Here is a 20,576-nt window from a genome sequence, read left to right as displayed (position 1 = left end):
CTCTAAATTGTCAGTACTCACAGATCACAATTATGCTTAGATTTACCACCAACTGGGAGAGATTTTAAGATGTCTCCAATTAACCAGTGAAAAGGTCCATTTCTTGAACGGTAGTGAAAGATTATCCTGATCCATGACTCTTTAGTGTGGAATACTTTAAGAAGGGTTGTTTTCAAGTCAGGTCCAACAATCGTTAAAGTGGTTCAATAAATGCATCTATGCGCGTAGTCACTTCCGCTATTGGGTTGTCGGGAAAAAGGGAACGAGGCCAATTAGGAAGTAGGCCTGAGGCAGAAGCATTAGTTGGGACTATCACTCATTATCATGGAATACATACATACATAACTCAAAAAAAAAACACCCAAAAACGAGTAAACTTGAGTTTTTTTTGGAGAGTTACAGGTTTTGTTTGAGCGTTTACATTTATTATTTTTATTTAGTTTGAGTTTACATTTAAAAATCAATAAAAATGCTATAAAAACCCCAGTAAGACGCAGTTCGATTTTCAGGTCGTTATTTACATTATCCCAGTGCAAATATTACAGAAGAGCAGGAAAATTGTTCTCAGCTTGCATTCTATTGCAGTGATGGGTTTTACTAGAATCCATATGCATTGTAAATACCATACTGACATAAACTTAATATTTTTTTTATGCTGTAGCCTAGACAACAAAATTAAAGTGCATATTCCCATTAACCATTCTTATAGAATGTCATAATACTACAATTTTCATGGAAACATGATTATTGGAATTATTTCTACATATCAGGTTGTCATCAATTATTAAAACTTGTGATAAATTTGGCAAGCTATTGCGTATTAGGAGTGCCTGGTGATGTTTGGGTGACGTGTTTGATATGAACACTGACTGATTCATTTTCATTTGCATAATAGTATTCGACGACATGCCATAATTTAAGCAGCTATAAATAGAGCACTCTCAACAAAAGGCAACCTCTGAAGGCAGCAAATTGGCAGCAAGCAAGCACTATCTTCCTTCTTGATGACCCTGATAATTTTGTCTCATCCGCATCTATTGATTGGGTAGCAGACAAACCACAGCAAAAATAAGCTCTTCTTAACCGCCAAAGTGGGATTAGTCACATGGCTGCTTGTCTAAACCGAGGATGAGGCGTTTTGTCTTCTCCACAGTGGTAAATGCCATTTACTGCAGCTATTATCGACAGACATCAGTAATGTAGAGCTAATTAGTTACGCAACTGGATCAAATGCCAAATGCTGCTGAAATTGACAGCAGTGCTGTAGCATCTAATTGTAGAATATTTTTATTTTCACCTAAATTTAACCACAGAAGCAGCCACGTCAGTTGGTAAACTGACTCATTAAATGAGAGAAATTTTGCCTTTGAATGATTAGCTATTATAAGAGAGGATTTTTTGTCTGATATAATTATTCCACAAAATGTATATATGTATATATATATATATATATATATATATATATATATATATATATATATATATATATATATATATATATATATATATATATATATATATATATATATATATATATATATATATATATATATATATATATATATATATATATATATATATATATATATATATATATATACATACATATTTTATATGTATATATATATATATATACTCATTTTATTGTGAAATTATACAAACATACCTCCTCCACACAGTAAATCCGTTTACATTGCTGGGCAGAATAATGATTCCTTTGTATGTGAGCAGTTCACCATATGAATACAAAAAAGTGCATGTACTTATTTGTTTTTCAAACATAATTCAGTAGATAATGGTAGGAGACACTTACTGAGATTACAGTCTATCCTGATACAATCTGGTGAGAGAGAGAGTGAGATGGTGAGATTAAAAGAAAAAAAAAAGAAGGAAGAGAATATTTCACATCCTTCAAGGTACATTCTGCAGACACATTAGTGCTTCTCAGAGCCCACTATCCGGGGACAGTTTCGAGAGTCTAAAGCGCCACTTTCCTCCTCGCTGTGCAAATAGTATTAAGAGAAAGGGCAGTGAGCAAAAGGAAACATCTCAGCGTGTGCCTTGCCATACATAGAGACGATCAATCGACTCTTTCAGAAGATGTGGTCGCCACGTCCAGCACGGCTCAGGCTATTTAAATTTGACGTCGGCCAGTGATTTGCAGTTACCATGGCAATGCTTGCCTGGCTTGCAGTGCAGTATAGCAAATGTACGGTACATCTCGGTGAGCAAAATGTACGGGGCAGATAAGAAAAGGCTCAATTGGAACAAGATAAAAGAACATGTTGCCTCCCCGAGTTAATAGAAAAGATGCCAATTGAAAAGTCTTGGTTTAATAAGGTCCTGTCTGAGTAAAAGACTCATGGTCCGATTCATTAGGTACACTTGCACAACACAAGTAAAACCATTTCAAAAGCTGTATCAGTCTATCGCCATTTCTGTTCATTTGTGCCTCTAGAGACGTTACTCGATTGTATTCGAACTACAACAGCGATAGCGATAAATCAATTACAATGTTTTGAGACAGCACTAGTTTGAGGTCCCTTTATATTAACCAGATGAAAGTAATATATCTATAGTGTTTAAGGTAAGGACTAACAAGATTACACAATAATTAGAGCTATTTCTAGGGTTGTTGGTTGATATTTCCCATGTTAGTGGGTTCATTGACTTTTTTTTTTAAATCAGGGAGACTGAGCTTCTCCTTCATTCACTCTGGCAATCCAGTTAGCTGAGATGTCTCCTGCTTGCTGTGCAGGCCTGCATGATGTGATGCATTTTGCACATTAAATGCAGAGGAAAGGGGCGATTTGCACATCCTACAGCTACGCTTAAATTGAGAGAGAGAGGAAGAAAAAAAAAAACAAGTCAGATACCATTTGGCCAAGATTAGAAGAACTTAATGTCTTCTAAATAGGAAATATCATAAATAGGAAATATCATTGGGCTGGAAAGCCACAGGGCAATTTTTACATGTTGTGAATATTTAAAAGGATGCAGCTGCAATGCAGGGCTATATTATATGGCGTGGCTGAGGAGTGCTCTCGAACTGTCAACCATCACAGAGCAGTGGATACAGACAGCCGGAGACCACAGTTGCGTTCTGTTTGTGTGTGTTTGTGTGTTGATCGATGACACCCCGAGCTCAGAGAAGTGACACTAAGCTAGACGGGAAGAGCGAGGGCCCATGTTGTGAATGCCATATGTGCAGTTTAAAGTGTAATGTGCCACTGTGGTGATGAATGTGGTCTCTGACTGCCTTCTCCTTGAACTGCAGACAAGCCATTGAAGGGCTGAAAGAGTTGAGACAGACGGCCAGACGGGAACTGACCACTGCATGAACTGAGACAGAAAAAGTCACAGATAGAGAAAGAGATAGAGAGAGAGAAACCACAGTTGCTTATAAAGGAAACAGTCCCTTGTCTTAAAAAATGCACCATAATCATAATCTTACTCACAAGATTGCTGTGTGTTTTATGCTTAACATTTCCCCAAGTTGATTTGTTATATTATTTATAATGACATTCAAATTTATGTAAGGCGTGTGTTGGAATAATTCCACAAAGGTTTAAACACCTGCAGAATAGTGTGATTTATTTAACACCAAATGAAAGAATGGAATATTTTTTATCACTAAGAAAAAAATTGGATTATATTTTATTTCCCTTTCATAATCAGCAGTAGAAAAAGGTTGGATTTGATAAATTAGAGCTATTTTGGCCAGAAAACTTGTAATCACTAATATGTGTGTCTTATCAATATATTGTAGAAGTTGTTTTTAGAAGAATGTCAAGATTTTAAAATGAAATTAGATCAAAAGACTTATTATTGTCCAGGCAATGATTACAGAATGGTCCCAATCAGCTCCTCACCGCCTGGAGTTGAGCGTACAATCAGGAGCGACATTCTTTGATGTATTAACCAGTTTTAGAATCAATTCGCGTTTCATTTCCCTTATCCTTTTATCTTTGTGACATCGTATTGTAGTCTTCACTCAGCTAATGGCCACTGCAATTTCCAGTTGCAATGTGAAACCTTTACACACAATCGACCAAAACCATGTAATGCTGTCTTTTATAGAACATGGATAGTTGGATTGTTGTATAGTTCTTTTCTTATCACATCGTAAAAAACAACATATAAATAGACCAACTCACATTAAATGTACTCTCTGAAATAAATACGACACAGTGGCCTCAAGCTATGAGCTCATATATACGCATAGACGGTATTGAAAATGTCATAGGATAATTTATGATCCCTTCAAGTTATTCCCAATAACTTTTTAGTTGACATTGTCGTAAATACGCTATCTTTTACTTCAATTGAAGCAAATAGTGCAAAAAAAAAAATCAAGAACCTCAAGGGAAAAGCCCCCTTTTAAAGCAACTGTAGTTGTACTGTAGTGTACAAGGATGGCATAGGGAGAGAGTGACAGCAGACTAATATCGAGATCACCGGCTGAGCGACTCCCCCTGCGGAAAGGTCAACCGAGATATTATCTGCTGGTGAATCTGCTGATGCGGCATTACCCAAGTTGACCGTCAGCTTGACTCGGCCGGCGTCCAGCTCCACACGCAGGGTGTCTGCTGACTGCTGCGACGTGGTAGCCACCAGTAGCCCAAAGGCCCTCTGGGACATGAAACGCAGGGACACGTCCTCGGCCTCCGTGTGCAGTGTCCTCTGAAGCATGACCTTCAGGTACATGCTGCCGTCGTAACTCACCACCGTGGCATCTGGACGACAGAAGACACAAGTATTAAGTAACTCCACATAAAAACTTGAGCCGAAATGCGGACAGAAATGTGAATCATTAACCCACCGTGCCACCCTGTCTATGTCTTTTTAACCCATGTTTAATTACAGAGGAGTTCACTTATTTATTTAGCAGAGAGGAATCGTTTTCTTAAATTGTTCTACAGCAAATAATGTTTCTTTGCTACGGGGATTTTCCTCTGCACTCTTGAACTCTTTAGAAACAAGATGAATATATAATGGTCATATTTTTGGCAGTAACAAGAATCCTGCATTTTAAAAGCTTATCTGTGTTACTCCATTATTTAAATTGCCATTGCAGTTTTTCTCTTTTGCAGCAGATGGCAGAAAAAGCCTGGAGCATTTTGAGGCAGTGGGAGCCAATGCAGCAGAAATCTGATTTCTGACAGGCTCTAAGTCACCATGGAGTGATAAAAAGTGTTGATAGTGGTGTGCATTTGACAATTTCCTGACAAGCCACTTACTACTGGCTGTGATTTGACTCAAAACAATTGGTTTGAGAATAAAAAATATATATATACATTGCCCGGAAAGCATCACGGCCCCACTAAAATAGGGACTGTCTAGTACATGGAGATAGTGATCATTCTTTAATAAACCTTTCTTGAGCTAGGATTGCAATTAAATTACACAATAAGTCTCTCTCTGATGCCCAAAGCTTGTCTCTCTCTCTCTGCGTCACTTGAATTGCTTTGTGTCTGTACATTTACTAATATGTTACAATAGAGTAAACGGAGTAGGGAGGTGCATTTTATATTGTATTGGCGTGGGAATCAATGCACAATGTCCTTGACAGATTGAGGCACAAATAAGAATGCATTAGGAATTGCAGATTTAAAGGGAAAGACAATGCTGAGCATAAATGACCTTATATTATAAGATGGGTGCTCAAAGGCATATTTCGGAGAATTCTAATAATGAAGAAAATAGTGGTTAACCACACACACAGACACACATACATACGTACACACACACTGACACTGCTGACAACCCATTTTGGGAGGTTAGTCATACACAAACGCTGATAGATTTGAGCTCAGGGGCATGCAATAATGCATATTAATTATGCCACAAAAAAGGCAGGTAATCGGGAATACTATTCGTATGGGATTGCCTAAAATAGTATTGGTATTGATAGAAAATGGGCAGCCACTTTCTAGAAATGCTGAATTCTGTTGAAGATTTTCTCCATTATTACATATCTGAATAATATGATTCAGTTTTCTTCCAATTGAGAAAACTAAATAATTTGACCTGTGATGCACATGATAAAGTTGTCATCTTCCCATTTAAAGTAGATTCAGATTAAATTGTAGCCTAAAATTTCCGTTGAAATATATGGAATTCAGTCCTCTTTATGGAATAAAAAAAAAAGGAGCTTGAGGCTTGGGATTAAAAAAAAAATGAATAGATGAGTGTCAGCGAATAGCTGAAGAAATGTTCAGCAGGGGAAAAAAATCACTGAGTATTCGGAGGAACTGTAATTTTCAGGGGTTCACTATACTTAAATACATCACTATAATGTAAAAAAATATTGATGTACACATATGATCCTTTATAGGGTTAGTTTGGAATCATACTTGTTGATATTTGGCAGTCCTGGCATACTGTAAATATATAGTATTTTTAACGTATATATCAGGAGCCTCTAACAATTTCATTTGAACAAATTACTCAATGATGGATTATCTTGCATGGCAACTACATAATCCATTTACATTTGACTACGAGCCTCAAGGTGTACAACCTTTTATATGGGGTATACTATATGGTATTTTGTCTTCTTAATAGTTTTAAATGCAGTCTCAAATGTGAAAGTGGGCCAGAATTTTCTGAAAACCAGGAGAACTTGTCCACTGTCAATAAATACAAAAATCAAACAAACATACAAACAAATAAAATTCACACACAGATTCCCAGATTTTGCCAATTTAGACCAATCAAATATCTTTATGTGCATGTTTTTCTTTTGAAATGTGGGCCAGAATAGAAGTCAGAACACCCAAAGTAAGTCCTTAGGACATTTTCACCATGTTTACCTGCCAAATAATGGGATAACCATGAATCAACAAAATGAATTATGATGCCCAATTCTTATATATAAATTATTTTACTCTTAACAGAAATGTATTACTCTTTTGGAGTCCTTAAGGGACCATGTTTTGTTTTCCGTACATATTTATTTAATGTCACTTTTCAGCCTGGGTGATGAATAAAATACAGTTCAAAGTGTGATAAAAGCTTTGCAGAGATATTTTTTGCCTACATATTCATCCCTCCATCTTCTTTTAAAGGCACATACCTTTCTCACAGTTGGGCCCCAGGTATCCAGTAGAACTACAGTCGCATATGTGTCGATTCCAGCCTTCCTTACAATGCCCCCCATTGGCACATGTGTCTCGGCCACATCTCACATGAGTCTCTCTGGTGCAAAAGCTGCTGACGCCTACGGCGCCCTGAATTTCGCTCAGCCTCCACAGGTTTCGGCTCTGGCCATCAATGAAGAGGTCCCGGATGCAACCCACGTAGCCCAGGCCTAGGGAGGCGCTCCACACCTCCGGAGGGAGCATAAGACCTTGGTGTTCCTCGGGCAGACCCCCAAGATACATGTTCCCATCCAGGTCGAGAATCTCACTGCCCTCGTTAGCGGAAAATGGGACGCTCTTCCCGTTCACTGAAATGAAGCCTGTAGGGACGGAAGCACAGCAGGTGAGTCAACTTGCTCTTATGCAATGTTTTACATTCGGAATATCGCGGCAGGTGTATGAAGGCTTTGGAAGAGATGTGGGCTTTCGTCTTTGTGATTTTTTTCCCTTCCCAGTGTAAATAAAGAAGCTATTCTTCTTTTAGTCTCAAGAGGGTGACCAGTGAATTTAATACACAGAATTGGTAATGAGATTTAGAGAAGATGACCAAATGGGAAGCAGTAACAATATAGGTTTATCAATGTTAGTTTTCCAACAAGTCTATTATGAACAATATTTTTTTGTATTTTATTTTATTTTTGTATGCATAATTTCCCTGGCTGGGACTATAATCTATATACAGGTGCTTTGTGTATGAAAGAGCATTTTTCTAATTTGTATCAGCACTACACTTGGCTGGCCTAAATAGATAACAAACAAAGAGGCACAGTATTTGTAGTAAATACTTGTTGGACTAATTATATGTGTTACTGCATAATTTCCCAAGGTAGTCCTTAGGTACACACATATAAGCATTGAGCAATATACTGCTGCCTCTACACTGTGAATAATGTTTCATTTTGTTTCAATTTGCCAGAGAGTACAAACTAAATATGAAATAATAGTTGAAACAATATGTTTTGTAACTGTTGTAAAGGTCCATATTGAGAATGAATTCTAACAATGGTTAACAATTTCAATGAATGATAATTTGAATAATACTACTGAAATAATAATCACTGTCAACCCTCCCAGTCAAAATGGATCGGACGTCTATTGGCATCCATGACAGCTATAGGCAGCCATGGAATCGCATCACCCTATGCAATACGGGGGATTTTTAACGGAAATGATTTAACAAATATATCATACGTGTAATATAGCTGCTAAAAATACCACTAATTAAAAATCCCACTGCATATGCATGCACGTTTCACCGCAGTGAATGAAAAAAAAAAATAGCAAGGGCACGACGCAGTGACAGTATCCGAGCTGGCATATGGTGACTTCAGAGCTTGAAAATCTTTCTACGCGGGCGCTAAGAGCGGCAAAACACAGTAACAGAAGCAGACAGAGAGCCTCCCCTGCCTCCTCACATACACATGATTCCACCCCACCCCTTCTTACCATTTCGCCCTTTCCTCTGAAAGTCCACGTGGCACCACTGGCCGTCATCTAGCCTCTTATCGCCGGCTTTAATTTTGATGCTCCCGGAGCCCATGTCCATTACCAGGTGGAGGAATCCGTCCAGCAGCTCGATGGCAAAGAAGTCTGCCCGTGGCTTGCTCTCGGGTAACGCCCCCAGCAGGCTACCGTGGCTGAACAGCAGCAGGCCGCTGGGCTCGGTGGTGCGGAAGTCCAGGGATATGGTGCCTGTTTTCTTTGTGTTCCACCTGGGCAATGTCAAGTAGGCAGCCGGCGTGTCAAAGGTGACCGGGTCCAGGGCCTCTACACTTTCGCAGCTGAACGTCAAGTCACCCTGGATACTTATTTTCGGGTCTCGCTGCTCAGCTAGCCGTGACAGCTCCAGTCGGAATTCATTATTCTTGTAGACCACCTGATAAATGAGAGAAATGCTGTGGTGAGGTGACACTTTCAGCAATTTAGATGGCCTGAAATTTGAAATATCTATGAGTAAAGGAACATATACAACACTACATAAGGACAGACGCCTTACCTTGTCGGATGATGCACAAAAATGTTACAATTAATACCTGTGTTTGTCCATTAAGTAAATCCTTGCATTATGAAGCATGCTGGAATGTGTAAATTTGTAAATATACTATGGAGTATAGTCGATTTGGGCTTGGTTTTAAGGCAAATAAAAATAGCGATACTATTAGACATAGGTCATGTTTTCGTTGTAAACATTGTTATTCTTTGCAAAGCAAAATATAGAATGAAAGTAGCACAATATCTTTTCAAGGTCATCAACCAATTCAAGTATGGGTTTCTGCAAAGCTTAACCACAAGGCTGCTGATATTTTCACTCTCCCCCGATACATTTTCTTATTTGTAGAACAAGTTCTGACAGGAAAATTGACATGTTTAAAACTATATAGTGATTGTGTGAAATTAATGTCAATGTGGGAACAGATTCGACACAAGTGAATATATTATTATTTCAGCGGCATTTTGTGACTTCTCCTTGTGCTGTTATTGTTCTGTGGCTTGGCTTCATTAATATGCACAGCAGGACACCAAAAAAATAAAGCTTGTCTCATTTCACCCGCAGCCCGATGTGTTATCTGCCACATCACTGTGTGCCACCAGTCAGTGCTGGAGGTGACACACCAGCACACAGGACTTACAGACCGGCTCAAAGGAGAAGTGAGCCAATATCACACTTCATACTGCGTCGCTGTGACTAATTGGGGACCAAAAAAAAAAAAGATTTTCAAACTGACCAATTGGTTTTAATTGAATTATTTTTTATTTTAAAGGAATACGTTATTTATTAGCGGTGCAGTTAGGTCAGTCTTATTCATAGTAAAAGGAATGAAGTTTGGAAACCTCGACCAAATGGGACCAATTGTATGTCCATCCATTCAAGGTCAAATCAATGTCAAAGTCAGCTTTGTTATGAAAACAATGTACACCTCTAAACACATTAGAGAAAATAACTATTATTACATTATTACTTGACCGAGATATATTTTTACTCTTCAGTTTTTGATGTCAATTTAATGTGCTAAAATGCAACTCAAAATATATAAACTGTCTAATAATTATTAAAAAAAAATGAAATGAAATGTCAAAGTCAGCTTTGTTATGAAAACAATTTACATCTCCAAAAACACAGGAGAAAACAACTATTATTTAATTATTAGTTGAATGAGATATATTTTTATTCTTTAATGTTTGATGTCAATTTAATGATCTAAAATGCAACTCAAAATATATAAATTGTATTATAATTAAATGAAAATTAAATGAAATGTCAAAGTAAGCTTTTTTAAGAAAACAATTTACATCTCTAAAAACACACAGGAGAAAACAACGATTATTAAATTAAAACTATTAACAATTCCACTAAATTGGCTTGAGCACTGTCTCCCCAAAAGCAAATGGCACTAGATCTTTTTCTCATAGTATATGCAACCGATAAAAGCACCGTATTAGAGATTCGAAACATTACAATGGGTCTCAGAAAAATTACACATTGTGGCAACCAGTGGGTGGAAAGTGGAAACGACACCATTACCAGGAATCAAATGTGTCATTTTATATACACCCCCCAAAAAAAAGAAAAAGCGGGAAAAAAATGGTACAGTTAGCTATGAATAAGGGCCCAATCAAACCAATTATGGCAATTATCTTTCCTGATTTTTAGGGGTGTTATTAGAAGAGGGCTGAAAGTGATTAGAGGACCACAAGGACAGATTGCCTCAAAAGGATGAAGATGATATAAATGGAGGCTAATGATGTAAAGTTGGATCGCCTGGCGTATTGTTGACCTCTTAGATGATCACCTGGCAGATAAATGCGTCTCTACTTGCTCGCTGCTGTGCTTAATGTGTTTGTCTCAAAGTGGCTTTTATTTTCCCTTTTAACACATGAACCTGATATCTACGATTATCATCTTTAAAGAGATCCATCATTGACCGCGCTCTGTCATTTTACATGACACAAGACATTTGTCTCTCTAAATAAACATCTTTTTTTTACTTAATATATCGGAGTCATTGCTTACTTTTAGTTCCCACCAGGATTAAGCACAAGGTAAATGTGTCAATTCTCTGCTTTCATCAATCGGCCCTATTGGTCCAGTAGGAAAGCTCCAGACCAGACTGACCCATCTCTGAACCTCACTTCACCATTTCCTGGCAGGCTCATCCCATTTGATCAGCTTTGTCCACCGCTCGACCTCATTAAGAGGGCTTTTTTTTCTGTTTTCGTTCATCATCCCGTTTTTTTTTTTTTTTTTTGCGTCTGTGGCGCACATTATATCCTGCCAGCGTGTCTTCGATACATTCTACTTTGGCACACTAGCAGCCGGGGCCCATGAAACACCAGCACAAGCGATGCCGCCCACAGAGCGGAGGTTGCAGTAATGCTGGGACAATAACCTGCCCATAAATAACATCTCATCTTCATTTCAGCGCCTTCACGCTGCAGCGTAAATACGGAGAGCAAATCATCCGTTGCCTGTGCTTGAAAAGTGATATATGACACTCTCATTTGAAACCAATATAAACATTTAAATGGGTGCATATCGTAGTTATACTATTCAAATGTGAAAAGAAATGTATTCATTTCCATTTATAGAGTAACAGAGATGGGACATTTAATTAGGTAGACCTTAAAATGGCTGTATCAAAAATATAATGAAACACTTTTTTAACAGTATGTATCGTATCTAATATCTTGTCTCGTGGCCAATTGAAAATATTAACCCAGGCATTAAATACATTTAAGTATCCTATTTTCTTGCATAATGACGCCTCAGCATTTAAGCCGTACCCTTAAAATTGCTTTAAAATCGTTGAATTTTACGATTTCTCCCACATTCACAATGTTCACCTCCGTTTTCATGGTTTTAATATGAGTACAAATGTGTTTGAAAGAGAAATCCTAAGAAAAATCTTTGAACGTGGTATTTCTAAAATACTGTATTAAACCAAAGGATGGTCTGCTGGATTTCTCATTCCAAAATGGTGTTGACTGCATGTAGACAAATTCCTTTTATTGTATTTTATTATTGTCACCTTGCAGTCTAATTTGTGCATACATAAGCTGTATACTTGATTCAGTCATCATTTTTTTCAGTCACAAATACGGCTTATATGCAAAAAATATGGTAATACTTCAAGTAACACCACTCTAACTGTGTCACTTGCTGTTGTAAAAGTTTTACAAGATTTACTGAAAAGAAAATGTTTTAGCAGCAAAATCACATAGCAGGTCCCAAGCATGACTTTTGAGGTTTGATGGACAAATGTGAGTAATTTGGATCAGAGTTTTTACTTATTTATATATATTTTTTTAACCTATACAACTTTGGTTATAGTAGTTGGTCCATTGTTGCAAGAAGTTGGCCCTGTATAGTGTTAGTTGGCATGAGTTACTAAAAATGAAGCATGAAACGGAAATGTTTTGAATGTCTGGCCATGGAAATAAAGTGGCACAAAACCATGCTGCTTTTTACTCAGCTTAAGAGTAGAAAAAAAACTTGCAAAAGTCGAAAAAGAGTAAAATCTCACAGGCTATGAAGCTTTGTGCTGGTTTTGGCACTATTCTCAAATAAGCCTCCAGTCTGATTGTGACAATACAGTATGAAATTCTCTTTATCTGCCAAGCTCTCAGTCACATATGCTGTTGCTTGTGTTTAGTCTTTCCACCTTATTTGCTATGTGAATTTTGTCAGCCTGTAATACGGATTAGGTGTTTGTTTTACGCAGAATGCTTCAATAGGAAGTGAGAATAGAGACAAACAAACTTTATTGCTATGTATGCAAAAAAAAAAGCATTTGAATGGAGCAGGCAAACAGATTGGAGTCAGTTTAAACTGAGAGTTTGCTATTATAACACAGGAACTTTTCAAAGGGATCCCACTTGATTTTTATGCCATTACATTTTCTGTCAAATTAAAAATGTGTATGACCAACCGAAATTGGGCATTAGCAGATCATGTGCTGCTTAACACCTGACATAATTCTAATGCACAAGTACACGGTGTTAACGGGTTCCATGGAGATAATCAAAGTGACATGTGCAGACCGAGGCTTTATAGAAAGATTAAAAATGAGGACGAGCCCAGAGAGGAGAGGAAAGAGTGAGCATAAGAAGATGGATGCATTATGTATACCGGTACGACTATTTCGCCAAGGAATTCCCAAAGGATTCTATAAACACACATGCTGTGTGCTGTCTCTCTGCTAATGTTTCTCCTTGAAGCACCCTCTAAAAGGACCGCCAGTATTAATGTGAAGGCTGTCATTCTATACATAGGGTTGCCTTCGATGCATAGGAAAAGAGAAGAGCCACCATTTCAAGTAGTCAAAGTGGACTTACGTCTTTAAGGCAGCCCCTGAAGTTGTTACTGACTGGCGAGCCTGGAAGCTCAGCTGTGTCCACACTGCCTCCAATATAGAACAGGTCATCAGACCCCAGCATGGTGTAGTCATCTTGGGTGTAGCCTGTGGTGGTTAGTATTCCATCCACCAAAACTGTCACCTGGAAGGAAAAGGAAAGGACTGAAGATAGGCAAACAAGTTTCTACCTAAGCCAAAAGCTCCTGGGCTGACTGGGAATTCCTTCCTAAGGTTAAATAAAAAGCTGAAGATGCTATGATCCATAGAGGTGGAAGTAAGCCTAGGCTTGGAAGCGGGTGACCCAAACCAAGGGGTGTGTTCAAATATGTAAGAGGAAGTAACAGAAATGGTCTGTGACAGAAGGTCGGCGGAGATCTAAAAAACAAACAAAAAAAACAGAGGGTAACTGAGGTGATTGTTGGGTAGAGTGCCGCAAAACAAGGGTATGAGGCTAAATCAAAGCAAGCCGCTCAATACCGACACAAAGTGGAGGATCAAAAATGAGAAAGGCAACAAGAAAAATAAATGTTTATGCTTACGAAAAGAAGGTATTTTTTTCCCATGTTTTTTCTTCAAACACTACACAGTACTGTTTTTTCCTTACTAACTGAATTCGCATGCCCCTTTGTATGATAATTCCGGTTGACTCTATGAAGCCATTATAGAAAAAAACTAGCCTGACTAATCTTTACTGATACCTGTTACTGATGGCAGTAAAGTCCGTATCTCACAAAGGTTTCTTCAAATCACTTTTAGGCACAGAAAGTATTAAGGATGCTGCTCAAGTAAGAAAACTCAATTAATTTGGTTTCAAGAATATTGAAATGGTGAGCTTAATTAGTTCTTTTGCCTACTGGCGGAGACAAATAGAAAATCTTATATCGCATCACAGGTAAAAGAGACGATGAGTTGTAAAACCAGGCAGAAAAGCAAAAGACGAATATGGCTGTTGCCATGACAATAAGCCCACTGGTAATATTGAAATGCTTCATGGATGGAAACCGCTCCAAATGCAAGACATTAAATCAAACAATTAACAAAACAACAACAAAAAAACACCAAGAAATTGCTAATGCATCTTTTGAAAGGTCCGACTTCAAAACATGTTGGAAATAGAATTGCTTTTTACAAGTATTGCAGCATTTAAATTATGTAAGGAAAATACCTCAGCATTTCACTTTGCTACATGAATTAAAATTGTCTGGTAGTGTTCACATTTAATGATGTACAGCGACTAATTTACAATTCTTCATGAATTATTTTAATTCCTGTTATAAATGATTCCAAAGTGATTTAAAAACAGGGCAATGGAGTTTTGCTTCTTTAAAGTAAAGTGAAGTATCTTCCCTTTTTTCTTATCTTTATATTTTTTTACATAACTCGAACCCTAAGTTGTTCAGCGTCTGCAGACATGAACTATTGGGGATATTCGGTCAGTATGAAAAATTCAGTTTTGGAATAATTTTGGACATTTATATGATTCTTGCTGATAAAACTTTGATGAGAATGACTATTGTTAATATGAACGACATAGTTTTAAATTAAAATACTTCCAGATTGGTGGCTTCCTTGAGATTTTTCAATGAAAAAAGTATGCTTCAGCTCAAAAAAGGTTAGGAAACACATATTTAAGTAATCAAAATCAACAGTTTAAAGAGAGTCATTTTTACCCAGATTTTTGGGGGTATCACCACACAATGAAAGCCAGAGGCTAAAAGTCAAAGCAGTGATGGGATACGCTGAGGTGTCAGGTCCTGCCTTCCATTCTCTTGTCGTGACACATATTGATTTTTTTGTCCATCTTCTGCCATAACCTTGAGTATCTTTAGCTTTGCTTCTTTGAGTCTGGGTCTGCTTTGCTTTGCTTTGCTTTGATTGATGGCCCACATCCAATAAAAGGCTTTTATGTCTTGAAATTGATAAATACAGCTTTACCCTTTATACATGGCAAGTCAAGTCATGTCAGCTGTATTTATATAGTGGCTTCACACATTAAAAGCAAACCCTCGCACACCCCCTGATGTCTGTACGCTTTTCCTTTGCACAAAGACTAGGTATTTACTGATAAAACTTGATTATGGTGCAATTAGTATTGTCTTCAAAGCCTGCAAAACAACTCAACACTTTGTAAAAAACTGTATGAGCACAGAAAAGTGTGAGTAAACATAATGGAAATACAGAAAGACTAATTCTTTACTCCTATTAAGAGACACTTCAGATGCCAGAAGTCAATAGCGTGAATACACAGATTTTTCAAGATCCGGATACTCTTTTCTTGAGTATTAGTGTATTAAAAACAAACAGAGAGCATCATAAGTGATGATTCAGTATGCAGGTAGAGTATGCGTTCTTATGCATCAATACGTCGCTGCAGTAGCACCATTAACGAAGGTCAGCAAAGGCAAAAAAAATAATAATCATTTTGTCCGCCTCACTAAAAGAAGCAACAAGAGTGGGGAAAAAAAAGAAGGTAATAATTGGAGGAATTCTTCCTTGAAATGCAACAGCGGATCTAATAAAATGTTTCCACCAGTATTCTTCGGAGAGTTAAAGTTCTCCATATCTACATGTCAGGGTGGTAACTTATCTGAGGCGAAAGCAATTTACACATGAATCAAATGCATGGCTGAGAGCATAAGTGACGTCGAAGTATTGAATCGACTCTGTTGTAGAAGTCTAAAGAAATGAAGCGGCATGGAGGAAAATTCCAATTCACATTGTGAAGAGTCATGTGGCCAAGCTCATTATATACCACTGATGGTGAATTAGATACAACAGGTAGTCCTTCCTTTTTACGGAAACTTTGAAATTCACCGCACATCAATAGAAGAGGATTTGTAAAATTATGCTGCAGGTGAACACTCATTTGATTTTGCACTACCAGCCCCCCCCCCCCCCCCCCCCCAAATGTCTCCCTTGGAATGAATAAAATCTTATCAGAGGTGCGCAATTCCATAAAGTTTCAATGTGGGAGAAATTATCACAGGGATTCTGCGGTGTTACTTATCCATTGCGGATGTTTTAAAAGCACATCTGAGGTAAAAAATATAGCTTGGAAGCTCAGCCCAAAGGAGTTCTGCATGAATTGACACAATTTATGTGCCTCAACGTGTCGAGCACACTCCCCACTATGTGAGCCCAGAGCATTGGTACATAAAAAAAAGGCACAAGTAATTCAAGAAAACTTGCCACCACAGCGTGTTGACGGTACAAATATAGTCGCTGAGCAAAGCTTGGTTCGTGTCACATTGGCCATGACACAAATGTCTTTGAAATTGACTGTGTGTGAACACAAGTATTGGGACAGTTACTCTTATTGAAGAAAACACTACAAAGCTGTACCAGCCTAAAATGATTAAAATGTCTTATTTGACATTTGTCCTCAGTACAAATATGTCTATGATTAAATTGCACTTTGTATGGGTGTGTTCAGTGTTTATTATTCACATACGCATTATGTCACAAACACTGCTTCTCTCTTTAGATTGAGTTGGAAATGTGCCATTTTTTTACTTATATTATTTTTTTTGTGCTATTAAAGTGCTAGTACTATCGACTTTTCAACACTAAAACTAGAATTTACCCACTGTAGTCCTAATAAAGGCTCAAGTGTATCGTGAGCCCCTCTGTCCTCACACTCCAATATGTCCAAGCTAATTTCCCTATTCAGAATGCCCTCACGTCATCATATGACACTTCAATAGGCTAAAAATTGTCTGGAAGCTGGTGGATTATATTTTCTCCTTTCCCTTCAGTAGACAAAAATGCCACATAGTAGTATTTCTATTATCTGATTATGTTCAGTAACTGGTCGGAGGAATGAGTGCATTGATTATTTATGCATGAGTTCAGAAAACATGCATGAGTAAAGACATTGCCCAAGCCATATTCTCCTAACATGCTTGAGCACAGCATGCAGCACTCATACTTGTCAAAAAATCAGACTACTGGCCCTATTTTCAAATGGTATTCATTTTGGAAAATAATATGGTGTGGCGATACTCTAATGAGTCGGGCCACTTCGTCAAATTATCTTAAACTTGTTGCTGACTAAATCAAGAGGAGCAATTATTTCACCTTATCATCAATATTCTATTTTGTTTTGGTGCTTAGGTTCTGGAAATTTACTATAAAAAATAGTCCTTCAAACTATTTGTCATTGGCAGCAACATTGCCAAAATCTAAATGGTAGGTCAAAATGTTTTTCTTATGATTATCAATTGATGAATCTCACATATTTCAGATGAATTATGAAGCAAAAATCTATCCTGAAAACACCGAAGCCAACTGTTCAGGACACTGATCCTTTGATACACGCCCACTACAAGTGATAACATAATTACAAATTGGCGTCAATGAAGTAGTCTACATACTACATTTAGGAGCAGGTAGAAAGATGCAGAAGCTTTATTTATAAATACATGAACAGCTGCACCGGACACTGCATCATTTTAGAAATCAAATCATACAACATAGTATCATGTATTTTGTAAATGTTGTGTGTCTTTTGGATGCTGTGTAGGGGGTAGGGCGGTCTGATCACAACTACTGTAAAAGACACATCCTGGCAATTAGTTAGCAGATTCAGTGCCATGCCTTGTCCTCTGGACAGCACAAATGAATATGAAACCTTAGGGCTGAGTTGTACTTGGCATGCATTGCCTGTATTCATTATACAAGCCCTGCTGTTGCTTGCATGACCTCTCTGAAACTACTGCAATGTTGCATCAGCCTCCATAGAGAGAAAAATTTAATTTCGAGAGTAGGCGTTTCCATGGGCAGCGATGATTGTTCTAAAGGTAACATGAGTTATGAGAAACTCTATGTAAATATGTTAGATATTATTGTGTTATCTAAATGGGATGCGGGAAATCATCCTCCATAATAAACAAGATGCCGATTATATCAAACAAAACAAGCCATTCCAAGAGGGAGAGGGCAATGACCTAATATGAGCTGGTAATCTCGAGCAGAGTAAAAAACACAGAGAGCGGAGCTCCTGCAAGAAATATTGAGCATTCATTAAAAGCAGCATTTGTTTGCTCAAGTCTTCACTGATGGAGGTATTGCATTGTATTATGTAGGGTACTGTATTACCTTGAAATATTTCCCGAAGGTAAGATAATTTACCTGTAATACATCTTAAAAAACTGACCTAAGTGTTGAAGGCCAAGATTTATTGTGCGTGATTGACTGACCTTAATGTGCGTGTGACTAACATACAGCATTTTTCTCCATTGGCCTCAGGGGTTAAAAAAAAAAAATGCACTACATGAAATGCTGCCTGGCAACAAGAGATAGGTTTACTGATCTGAAACCTACCGAGGTGTCGATAGTAGAGACTGACAAATTATAGCCCTGGGGCCACATGTAATGCGCATCCATCTAACATTGTTGAATATTCGTGGGGCAAAGTAGCCAATTAGCAAAGTGAGGACTTACCTCTCCCAGACAAAACAGTCTATTTGTTCATAGCTCCGAGATTACCCGTGAGACCTAGTCTTTTCAGTGTGTCCTGGGTCTTCCAGTGGACCTGATCCCATGGGTGGTATCTGGATTACTTAACCAAGAAGCCCTATCCGATGGGCAAGTTCGAAATTGTGGAAACTCATATAGGCTGTTTGTATCTGAGTCAAAATCATGGGTAAAGTCCCAAGTGTTCGATAAAAACATTCTGCCTTTCTAGTGCTGAAATCCTGACTGGACTTCTCAATGGACCCTCTTCTCAAGAATCCTGCTTTAAACCTCACCCGTTAGGCCATGAAAAAAAGGTTCTTAAAGCTTACAACTGTAGAACAATTAGGGTCTCACCAATCAGTCCCCCACTATCCATCTTTGAACACCATACGATGCTGCACACATTTGTCAACTGAGAAAGCTCTATACATCCAGAGCCATTAGTTTAGAATTGGTCAATTGTAAATTAAACCAATTATTCTAAATACTTTAAATATTTGTGCATTCACTTCAGTAAATAATTGGTGTATTTAAACCATTCAAAATTTGACCAGAGATGAAATGTCTACATACCTGGCGGAGGTTGCGCGTCACTCGGACATCGTGCCAGATGTCGTCATTGAACTTTCCACTGGCTGGTTCCACGAGGGCCTCAAATGCACCAGAGCCCAGGTTAATGACAAGCCATAGAGCTCCATCTCTCAAAGACAGGTTGACATAATCCCCTGATTTCCCCGTATGAAGCAGCAAGCCGTTCCGTTGCAGTGTACGGAAGGACAGCGTAATTTCATCCAAGCTGCTCTGGATGGGTGTCTGCGACAGGTTGTAGCTGAAGTACTCATTGCCTTTAAAGGTGGCTATCGACTCCCCCTGGCCTAAGAATGAAAGAACAAAAGTGTTATCCCAAATTACAGTCACACAAGCTGATCAGCTTCTACACAATACTGTTTAAAAACAGTGATAAATCATACCTCAAAAGTATCATATTTGCAGCTGGAAACTAACATCTAGTATTCTCAGAACTTCCTTCTAATGCTATAACGAAGAAAGTAAACCCCAAGGTGATGCTTAAAGATTGTATGCCACAGTGAGAAATGTATTACTAGAGTGGTGAATGCTATGAACAAGACAACACAGGCAGAAAATAATTTTCCTCCATACAATTGGTTGACAAAAATAAAAAGAGATAATTATGTATATGCTTTTATTCATGGGTGACATTTTTGAAATGTCAATATAAAAGTGCAAGTCCAACTAAACTCCCACTATTCTAAGGAGCAGAGAATTTTTAAAATTCATACATTCAAGGGTCGCTAAAGCTTATCCCAGCTGACTTCGGGCACGAGGTGGGGGACCCTGAATTGAGAACGCGAATAACAACTCAGGTTTCCATGTCAGAATTCTATCTGATCTTATATCCATAACAAATATACACATTTTAGAAAATAAAAACACTGCAGACTGGTATCATTGATGTTAATGTTATAGGGATAATTGTTGATGCAATCTTGCCATTCCAAAGGATAACATATTTGGACGTTTTTTTTTCTGTAATAGATGGAGAGCTAAATAACAGTGAGATATTCTCCATCGTTTTCACTATACCATAGATATCAGTGGCTTC

General features: G+C 37.9%; 1 protein-coding gene across 13 annotated transcripts in view; it reads right to left on the bottom strand.

The window, feature by feature from the left end:
- Window positions 1–20,576, bottom strand: part of LOC144213122 (neurexin-2-like) — a 107,399-nt gene that overhangs the window by 55,371 nt on the left and 31,452 nt on the right. For 8 of the 13 annotated variants that reach the window (XM_077741397.1, XM_077741406.1, XM_077741399.1 and 5 more), the window contains 6 exons: window positions 19,526–19,827; window positions 13,476–13,637; window positions 8,589–9,018; window positions 7,079–7,462; window positions 4,533–4,736; window positions 1,814–1,840 (listed from right to left, as the gene is read on the bottom strand). In XM_077741397.1, coding sequence (XP_077597523.1) covers window positions 1,814–1,840; window positions 4,533–4,736; window positions 7,079–7,462; window positions 8,589–9,018; window positions 13,476–13,637; window positions 19,526–19,827 — 1,509 coding nt within the window. The remainder of the gene's footprint in view (window positions 1–1,813; window positions 1,841–4,532; window positions 4,737–7,078; window positions 7,463–8,588; window positions 9,019–13,475; window positions 13,638–19,525; window positions 19,828–20,576) is intronic. The other 5 variants (XM_077741400.1, XM_077741401.1, XM_077741392.1 and 2 more) reach the window with 1 other exon arrangement.

This window comes from Stigmatopora nigra, chromosome 19 (assembly GCF_051989575.1).
Source record: "Stigmatopora nigra isolate UIUO_SnigA chromosome 19, RoL_Snig_1.1, whole genome shotgun sequence".
NCBI classification, from domain to species: Eukaryota; Metazoa; Chordata; class Actinopteri; order Syngnathiformes; family Syngnathidae; genus Stigmatopora; species Stigmatopora nigra.
This window is presented reverse-complemented; position numbering and strand designations above follow the sequence as displayed.